This window comes from Humulus lupulus, chromosome 2 (genome assembly GCF_963169125.1).
Source record: "Humulus lupulus chromosome 2, drHumLupu1.1, whole genome shotgun sequence".
Taxonomy (NCBI): Eukaryota; Viridiplantae; Streptophyta; class Magnoliopsida; order Rosales; family Cannabaceae; genus Humulus; species Humulus lupulus.
The window spans coordinates 219602045-219612023 of NC_084794.1; the positions used below are offsets into that span (position 1 = coordinate 219602045).

The following is a 9979-nucleotide window of genomic DNA, read 5'->3' on the forward strand; positions in this document are numbered from 1 at the left end:
AAGCTGCTCTTCATATTGCATCTAATCCTGTGTTCCATGAGCGAACTAAGCACATCGAAATATATTGTCATTTTGTTCGTGACAAAATTCAGCAAAGCTTGATCTCCACAGGATATGTGAAGATCGGCGAACAACTAGGAGATATCTTTACAGAAGCATTAAATGGGGTGCAGGTTGATTATTTTTGTGACAAGCTGGGCATGATTAACATATATGCTCCAGCTTTAGGGGGAGTGTTAGCTATATATATTAGTCGTTCATATTAACTGTAAATTAGCTATAAATTAGGACTAATTAGTTTCGTATTCTCCCATAGTTTCCTAGAATAGCCTCCATAGTTTGTATACAAATATATGTTTATTTCTCATTGAAATACAAGTGAATACAATTCTCTTCACCTCTTATTACAGCCTCCAAGGTGGTGCCTGGACCTTAGTGGCCTGTATGGCCAATTCTTCGTTGCGCCTTGTAGCCTCTGCCCATTGTTGGCACAGTTGGTGATTCTCCAGTCCAACAATGGGAGTATACCTCTTTGGATTATAGTAGAGGTCCTCGTCAGGCTTGGGAGCAGGCGGTCCCTAGGAATCAGAGGATGCACTCCCCTCCTCTGGGTTGTGGTCAGTCATGGGCTGCTTCCCAGGTCGAGATGGGTAATCTTCAGTGTGAGGAGTTTGCTCCTCCGGTATTTGGGGCAATGGTTGCCCACCAGTACTGGGGTTGTTCGCGGCGGCCATTGGTAATTTATGAGGTTTCTGATTAAACAATCAAGCGACTTGAGTTCAGCTCTCAATGAAAGCATCAAACTGTTGACGTCATTTTTCGTCAACTTAAATCTGAAGAGCACTGAACAATGAATTAAGAAAATAAAGAAGAATAATGGGAATTTTACGTGGTTCAGCAGTTAAAATTTTCCTAGTCCACGAGTCAATATTATTGATTGGTGGTACTCTCTTAAAGCTTTTACAAATCAATTTAGTAGAGTGTTCTCAGTACCAAATTCGTGCGTCCCTACAAATGAAATTCTTCAGTCTATTTATAGATTGGTTAAAAAAATATCTTCCCTTCATTTCGAGAAGTTACAATTCAATTTTGAAATAAATATAATTAAATGCATTAATGATATAATATCCCATGATATTTGGGATTTAATATCAGATATATAACAAATTCCTAAGGAATAGGGGTCTCCTAACAACAATTGTGTTCAAACTGCTTTACTGACCTCGAACGCAAGGTTTACACGCTTTTGAGATCGACCAACACTTCGAGCTCGTTATTCTGGTCAGCTTCATCCTTATCCAGTGATTTCATTGAGCTCAACCTTCGAAGACCAATCTCTTCGAGCTTGCAACGAAGGCTCGAATTGCACTCATATGCATCGGAGAAGATCCATCCTTTCGAGCTTGAAGTTTAAGCTCAAACCTTCTGAACTTGTGCTCGAACACCAACAGGAACGGGTCATGAATCATGCACATTTATACAAGTGTTGAGCCCTTATTTGCCATTTTTGAGCTTACACTTTACGAGCCTACATTTCGAGGCTCATTTATAACGATTTCGAAAGTTGGGTGTAACAACAAACATCCCAACATGGAGAACAGAGAGAACAATCTCGATATCAGAGATCTCAATATTGAGCATCTCAGTATCAAAGATCTCAATATGAAGAAACTCAAAGACCAAGAGTTGAAGATGAAGTCCAATGATCTTAAGACCAAGGCCAAAGATTTCAAAACCCCTCATAAAATTTTAGTCAATATTATAATTATTGGCGGAACTGGGAATAACTTCCCGCATTATTAAGTTATTGTTTTAGTTTATATTACTTCCTTTAGATCTATGTTATTGCTTTCAACATTATATTTGGTGTGTTTGATTTTAACTTTGTAATATATGTTTAAGTTGGGCTTTTTTTATTTTGTTAAATGTTTCTTTAATCAATTTGCATATTAATTTTCATTTTCTTATAAATATATATTATAAATTTTTATTAAAATAAAAAAAATTATACAAATATTTAATTATGATATATTTAAATTTTTATTAAAAACATATTAATTGCATATTTGGTTCACAATTAAATTACAATATAAACTAACTAAATTTATACTACAAATAATATATATATAGATTTATAAAATATTAATATAAAAATTAGAAAAGAAAAAAAAATGTTGTTGTTATAGTATTTCACCATATATGGCATATCACCAAAATGCAGCAAAGATTGTCGTGCGGTTGGAAGAGAAATGATGTGAATTTCACATCAAAAAATTGTTTTACCGTTTGGTTGGAGAAATAAGAAAGTGAAGGCAAAATATAGACTTTTTAATTATTTTTTAAATTTTAAATTAATTTCACTTTTTTATTCTTTTTCAAGATAATAAAAACATTAAGATTTTAAATTTAATCAAAATAATTAAAACTTATATTTTTCCTTCACTTTATTTTAAAAACTTATATTTTAAATTGATGGAAAAATATAAGTTTTAAATCATTTTTTATTAATTTTAATACAACATTTATTAATTTTTAATTTAAAATAGTTGTTTTGAGAAAGAATAAAAAAGAAAAAATAATTTAAAATTTTAAAAATAATTAAATACCAATATTTTTATTTTACTTTCTTATTATTTATCAAAATAATAAAAAATAAGTTTAAAATTGCAACATTTTAAAAACATTGGGTTTATTTATTGCCAAAAAAAAGTTTTGGTATAAAAGTACAACATTTTAAAGACATTGACTAAATTTTCTGCAAAAAAAAAAAAAAAAAATAGATATAAAAGTAAAACATTTTAAAAATATTAGGTCTTACTTTATTTTTAATATGCATTGGTTATACTTTGTGGTTCTATATAGTTATCTGAAGTGCTCACTCAACCTCAAAACAAAATCAGCCCCAAATTATTAAAAATCCATTCGGACGGCCTTCCTAGCCAAATCTAGGTATATTTAATTTGCTATCAATATACCTAAAACACTTTATATACATTATGGAGAAACTGGAAATTATTTAATAACAGAGAAAAAGAACTTTGAATATATCTCTTCTATATAAAAAGTGGGTAATTAACAGAAATTTTTGATTTTAATAGTTTGTTTATTAATTTTAAATATTTAACGAAATATATATTTAATACTAATTAGAAATATGTATTTATTTATATATTCAAATATTATAAAATATTATTATTATAATAATATTTTATATAAGACTACATATATAATACAAAACTAGATATTTAATAATTATATTTATTTAAATTCAAATATTATAAAATATCATTATTATAATAATATTTAATATAAGATTACATATATAATAATTATATTAATATAAACTCAAATTCAAATGTTATAAAATATTATTATGATAACAATATATAATCCTAATTTTTTACTAGTTATATTAATAATGTTTAGTACAAAACTAAATATTTAATACTTATATTAATATAAATTTAAATATTATAAAATATAATTACAATAATAATATATAATACATAATCTTAATTTTTATTAAAAAAATTATCATTTATATTTAAAAAGGCTATCATATTATATATATATTTTAAATTATAAAAAATATTTTGGATTAATTTTTCATTTATTATGTTTATGTACTCTTTTAAATACAGTATTATTTATTTATTTTAAATTTATATGATAATGATACAAATTTAATAAAAATAATTAATAAAAAATAAAAGTTTATTCTACGCTGTATTTAGTAAATATATATATATAGGATAATTCTTCTATAGGAGTTTCACTTTAAGTCCTACCGGTGGGGCTCTCAGTGTTCCTCGACCCGTGAACAGATTTCGGCGCGATTTCTTTTATGACCGTGTATATTGTAGCTATTTAGAGTATCCTGCAAATTTTCAGAAAATTCTGAATAGTTTACAGTACCGAAAACTAGGTTCAAACATGTTGATTTCCACGCACATAAAAAAATTAGTTACGCGTGCAATATGTTTGAACCTAGTTTTCGGTACTGTAAACTATTCGGAATTTTCTGAAAAATTTGCAGGAAGCTCTAAATAGCTACAATATACACGGTCATAAAAAAAATCACACCGAAAACTGTTCACGGATCGAGAACACTGAGATCCCCACCGGTAGGGTTAAAAGTGAAGCCCCTATAAGAGAATTCTCGTATAAATATATATATATATATATATATATATTATTTTTCAAAGGGATTATTTGTAACCAAATTTCACAACTAAAACTAAAAAAAACGAATAAGAAAATAAGAATAAATGAATGACAAAGTCATTTACCGTGGCAGTCGAATTACCTGGTCTTAAAAGAGAATAATTAAACACCAAAAATTCAAAGTGTAAGAAACAAAAGAAGTTAGAGATTTTAGCAGCAAAACAAAATCTAAACAATATTAAAATCGTCATTTACTAATCTGAATAAAAATACGGATATTAATTACCTTAATAATAAAATGGGACACTGTTAATTTCTTAATTTTATTGTCCGAAAACTAGCTATCTTCTAACAAATTAAATATACTCAATTTCACTATATTTAGTTCGAATTTATATTTTATTAAAAAATCACTTCAATAAAGGTTCAAATTAATGTATTTTCTTCTTTTTTTTTTATCAATCTCAAAGAGCAAGTGATAAAAAAAAATAAAAAATAATTAAACTCTTATTTGAAGCGAAACATTAAGTAGCATGTCCATTTGTTGTAAGCATCATCATATCCAAATTTTACTTGTTTTTCAACTTTTCTAAAAGGTGGCATGCTGAAGGATTAAAATTTGAGATGCGATTTTGTACAGATAGAGCTGCATATTCTGCAAAATTATAGTGGACAAAATAATAATGAATACACAGTGAGAAAAGACTGACAATTTTGAGCCCGAGCCTCAATGTATGAGGATAAATGCATAAACAGATGAAAATCTTGCATCATTAAGAAGAAAAAAACAAATGAACAAGGTTCAAAAATCATCTACACGTAGGAAATCTTGTATACAGCAATATATACCTTCCACTGGTTTTGGAAGTATGCATAAACCACACCAAAATAAAGTTTCTTATCCCATGTTGGGAAAAATCCCAGAGAAGTTTGGTAACCTATCGACATGTTTCAAGGCACGTTCGGCTATCTGTCGAGTTCTGTAGTCACCATGCTGGAAGGCATCAACAAGAGCAGTACTTAAATTTGGATCACCAGAAACTTCATAGGCTATCTCATCAATCCGTAAAAGTCTCTCAACTGCCCACACTGATCTTCTCCTCAAAGTGTCGGTTCGTTTCTCCAATAACACGTCTAGTATAGGTCTGATTCCCTCAGCCTCACACAACACCTTCACTCCTTGTTCAATATCAACTTCATCATCCAACAAAGTTGATATAGCAGCGAGTGCTGCCTCCACCACCTTCTCATTAGTGTGATCTAGAAGAGCTACCAATTTGTCCACAACCTGTCCTTCCAAAAGACAAAAACTCTCTCTGAGTGTGCATGTCCCCCTGTGGACTCCACACAATCCGCTTATCACAGGTTGTTTACTGAAACATGGAAAGACTGAGGCACAAAAACCAGGTGTTGGCATGTCTGGAAGTTTTGTCAAATTTTTGGTTTCTTGTGACAAGTTCTCCAAGGCTGTTGCAGAACTCATCTGCACATTGTCAAGTCCATTAGCCTGAAGAAGTTCGACAAACAATGCAGCAAGATTATACTCGCGGCAGAGATCGATTGCAGCCTGCTCATCAGCCAATACAAATGTAACTCTTGAAAGAACTCGAACAAGCCCTTCCAAAAATGGTGTCACAAAGCGAGCCCCCTTGGTCTCGCCCTGTCGAATTTTAACTACTTTTGTATAGACAAGTTCAAAGGCACTTTCATCTAGCATCTGTCGAGTCAGGCCCAAATCCCTCTCTGGGAGCTCAGCTAAGAGGCCAACTGCTGCAGCTTGCTCTTCAGTGATTCCAACATTTTCCGATATTACTCTGATAAGGCTTCCTAGCTGGCCAACCGTGCCACGTAAAGCATCTGCTAGTTCCTGACCCATATATGGGGAAAGGTTCTGAAGAAGTTTAATTGAAGCCACACGCAATTCCTTTTGTGGAGCCTCAATGAACTGAACCAAACTGATAGTGGCACCAGAGCTTTTAATGGCAGAAACAACATTCGTGACAGTAGAGGGAGTGTGAGTGAGCCCAACAAGAACCTGAAGAAGCTTACATTCAATTGCTGGGCCAGTGTTGCTAATGAGATGTAGAAGGCTATGTACTATATTTTCTGAGACCAAAGTCTGGTTCTCAGGTCCGACAGGAATAGACTCACAGTCATAGCCTGAGTTCACAACATTAGCAAGAATTGTTGCAGAAATCTCTTTCAGTCGCATAGGTAGTTGATTAAAAAGGTCCCTGACAAGAGGAGGAAGTATCCCTGCATCAATCAGCACCCTAGCACTTGCCTCACAAGAGATCTGATTTAAAGCCTTTAGAGAAGCTTCTCTTGACTGCATATTACTGCTTTTCATGAGGTTGATCAAAGAGGAGCCCACAGTTCTAGCTACGAGGACCTTCACATCATTGTTCAAAACCAGCTCACCAAGGAAATTAGCCATCGACAGTTTGGTTTCAGGAGGGCCTGCAACCGTACCAGTATCGCAACAAGTTTAACATAATAAACCCGCTTCTATTTCAAATATTTCAAAATAAAAAGAATATGTTCCCCCATTAATCAGAGCAACGAAAAGTACCTTCAAGAATTTGTGTCAGAAGAGGCTGCAGTCTACCATTTTCAGCCATCTGACGCACATTGTTCTCACACTTCTCCAGATTCTCTAGTGTTTTGTCAGCCTTCTCTACAGTCAAAAGATTCTCTGATTTGCTGCTTGTCATTCCTAACAATATAAGAATAGCTCCATTGATCGCACCAATCTTTTCACACAGTGATTCAGATTGTGAAAGCTCATACAGCAAAAAGACAGCTTCCTCCCTCTCTTTAGATTGTTCATGAGATAAGAACTTTACAATAGTGCGGACAGTGTCCCCCTCAGCCAACATTTCCTACAAAACAAAGAGCATCAGTTAGCAAGAGACCATCAAGTCTATCCTAGTAATATAATGAAAACAACAAAGAAAACACATAAAAAACCTTATTTTCATCATTTTCTTCCACCACAATTCTAAGGGTTTCCAAAGCTCTACATCTAACTTTACGGCTGCTACTCTTTAACATGTCAATAATCATAGGTATCAACCCCGCACTTCGCGCAATATGCTTGCACGACCTACTTTTTTGGCAGATATGCTGGACAAACTTCAAGGACATAAGAACTTCACTTTCTGGAGTGTTCAAATTCAACGACCTGCGAGCCATGTCAAGCTGAGCAGCTTCATTCCTTGCATTCCACTCTTCAATGGTGTTCCGTAAAGCTATGCTTGGCTTCAAATCTTTGCTTCGTAATTCTTTCAATGTCAATGGACACTGCAACTTCCTCCCACTGTCATGGCATTCCTTGAACCACTTTTCAATTGCTTCACGCTCAAATGTTTGCCCATTTTCCAACGTAACAGGATCGCGCATTACTTGCTTTGTTAAAGGGCAGACGAATGCATCGTATATTGGCTCTACATGCAATTTCTCAAATTGCCGGCTGTCATCAGAGGGGCTGCCAGGATCATAGCTTCCATCCCAACTTTCAGCCATTTTATATAAATTACAAACTGCACCAAAGTGAAATAAATCTATTAAATATCATGGGTTAGTTGAATGAAATAAGAACAAAGCAGAAAGATACAAGTTTCATTGAGCACTTGAGCACATGAAAAAATTGAAAACCTCAATAACAATCACTTAAATCCTAAGCAAAGATGTTTCTTAGCACAACAAAATTTATAACAGCCCATTTAAAAACAGACAAAATAAATGAAAACCACCACAATTATAATCTCTTGATTTCCTGCTTACTTTTTCCAAATTTGCCAAATTAGACATTATCATAACAAAGTATAAACCATAACAACCACACAAATGGCCAAATTGGTACTGAGCAGGAAAATTCAGATTAAAAAAGCAAGTAAAAGAAGAAGACTTTACTCAGTCTTAGCAATGACCCTTGCAATCAAAAGCATCTGAAAGTAGGTGCAAGGAAAGGTAGTGTTGGTATGCAGAATTAAAACCCCAATTAGGGTTAGGAGTTCATCTTCATCTTGGTAGTGTTGGTAGAGAGAGACAAGGAAAGGTAGTGTGTTCTCTCTGACTCTGATTTCGCTTTTCTTAACCTCTTTTGCTTCAATTAGTCTGAATTGAACAATACCATATCACTGCAGCTACAAGCCAGAATGAGCAATCAAATTAGTTTCATTTCTTTATTAAAATTCGTCTATAAATTTATATTGGCATCCAAGGCATTGATTGATGGCTTGAAACCATACTACTGAACCTTGGAGTTATTGAGAGCAAACTGAAAGGTTAAAAAACATTTGTTTCTAACTAATTCATCATGAGAATAACCATAGCATTCTATTTTACTACTTAAAAGAAGAAGAAAAGAGCATAAAAAGCAAAAAAACATCAAAGTGTAACATTTTTTAAAAGAAATTGGACATTCAAATTTATAAACTTCATTAGATACTAAAACAAAAAATTTGCAAGTGAAAAATGGGGTAGACTCGGAAACTTTTTTGCCAATTGAATCTGCACTGCATGTTACATATAAATGTAAAGTATACATAAATAACTAGTGATCACGGACAGATCAATAAATTCCATGGATTAAAAAAAAATGCCAAGCACAACTTATATCCATACCAAACAAAACAAGCATGAATAATAACCATGAACAACGAGCTAAAAAAACCCATCTAAGAATTATAAGAACAATTCAATAGCAGTAGAAAAACTTCTAGCATCCACGAGCACCCAAACAAACGAAAAAACCAGAGCCATATTAAAGAAGTTACACATATCAAGCATTCAAACAATTAACCTAAATCTCATTCAGAAAAAAAAACATCGAATACAGCGAAGAAATAAAAAACACAAGTATAAGAAATATGAGAGTAAAGTTATTTCGAAATTGAAATGTGAAATAAGAGTTACCTGATCCGCGTGTGGTGCCAGCTACTGCCTTAGTCTGGTGAGAGAGTTAGGTAGACCGGCGGTGCGGTGGTGGTGTTAGACTTTCAGACTTACACTCTTCCACGAAATAGAGAAAATTGATACTGGCGAATCAGTAAGAAATCAAATTCAGGTGAGTGATAGCGGCGATTTTCATTCCGAAAGACTTCGAAAAAATTTGTTGACTGGATCATCGTCAAGTCAAGATCCAGTCAATAAGTTGTTCTTGCTATTCAATTCGAAATTATTTTCTTTGATTTCAAATATGAAAAAAACTGAAGATGAGTTCTACCAGAGAAATTGAACATAAAATAAGCTTACAGTGGCAAAGGATGAGCAAAACCGCAGTAGACTTGAGGGTCGGCTTACATGTTTTATGAGAGTTCTTCCGTATAACCCCTGAAAACGGGTGTACCAATTATGAGGAACCCATGATAAGAATAATACTCTATCTCGTATTCAATAGTTGTTTCTCTCAGTATTTGATTTAACAAAAGAGGACCCGTCACCCATTTGCACTTTCAATATTTAAAAATCAATAAATAAATAAATAATAGTGGATAAATAAGCCATTGCACCCTATGAGTTGTTTTTTTTTTTTTTTTTTGGGGGAGGGAACCTATATGAGTTGTAATTTCTTGTGTTATTTATTTTTTAAGTCTTTAAGGAAGTTTTGAAAGAGATGAATTTTTTTAAAAACTTCTTCGTCGTGTGTGGGTTTCGGGTAGGGTTGTACAAAAGTTTGTATAAACCATCTAACCTGAATAAACTGCCTAAACCAAATCGATAAAAAAAATACAACTCGAATAACTAGACAAAAATTCAAATTGGACAGTTTGGGAATTATACCAACCCACCCAATATAACCCGAATAAAC

General features: G+C 32.9%; 1 protein-coding gene across 2 annotated transcripts; it reads right to left on the reverse strand.

Moving 5' to 3' along the window:
• Positions 1-4919: 4919 nt before the first annotated feature.
• On the reverse strand, positions 4920-9594 carry LOC133818981 (U-box domain-containing protein 44-like). Of its 2 annotated transcripts, none has more exons than XM_062252118.1 (6): positions 9424-9594; positions 9085-9206; positions 8080-8312; positions 7135-7706; positions 6737-7046; positions 4920-6624 (listed from the first exon to the last, which is right to left on the reverse strand). In XM_062252118.1, exons 4-6 carry the CDS (start codon positions 7687-7689, stop codon positions 5063-5065), a joined length of 2427 nt encoding a protein of 808 aa, XP_062108102.1. In that variant the 5' UTR covers positions 7690-7706; positions 8080-8312; positions 9085-9206; positions 9424-9594; the 3' UTR covers positions 4920-5062. The 2 variants fall into 2 exon arrangements, with proteins under 2 accessions (XP_062108102.1, XP_062108103.1); XM_062252119.1 differs by having other exon boundaries at positions 9085-9287; positions 9424-9560.
• Positions 9595-9979: the final 385 nt, after the last annotated feature.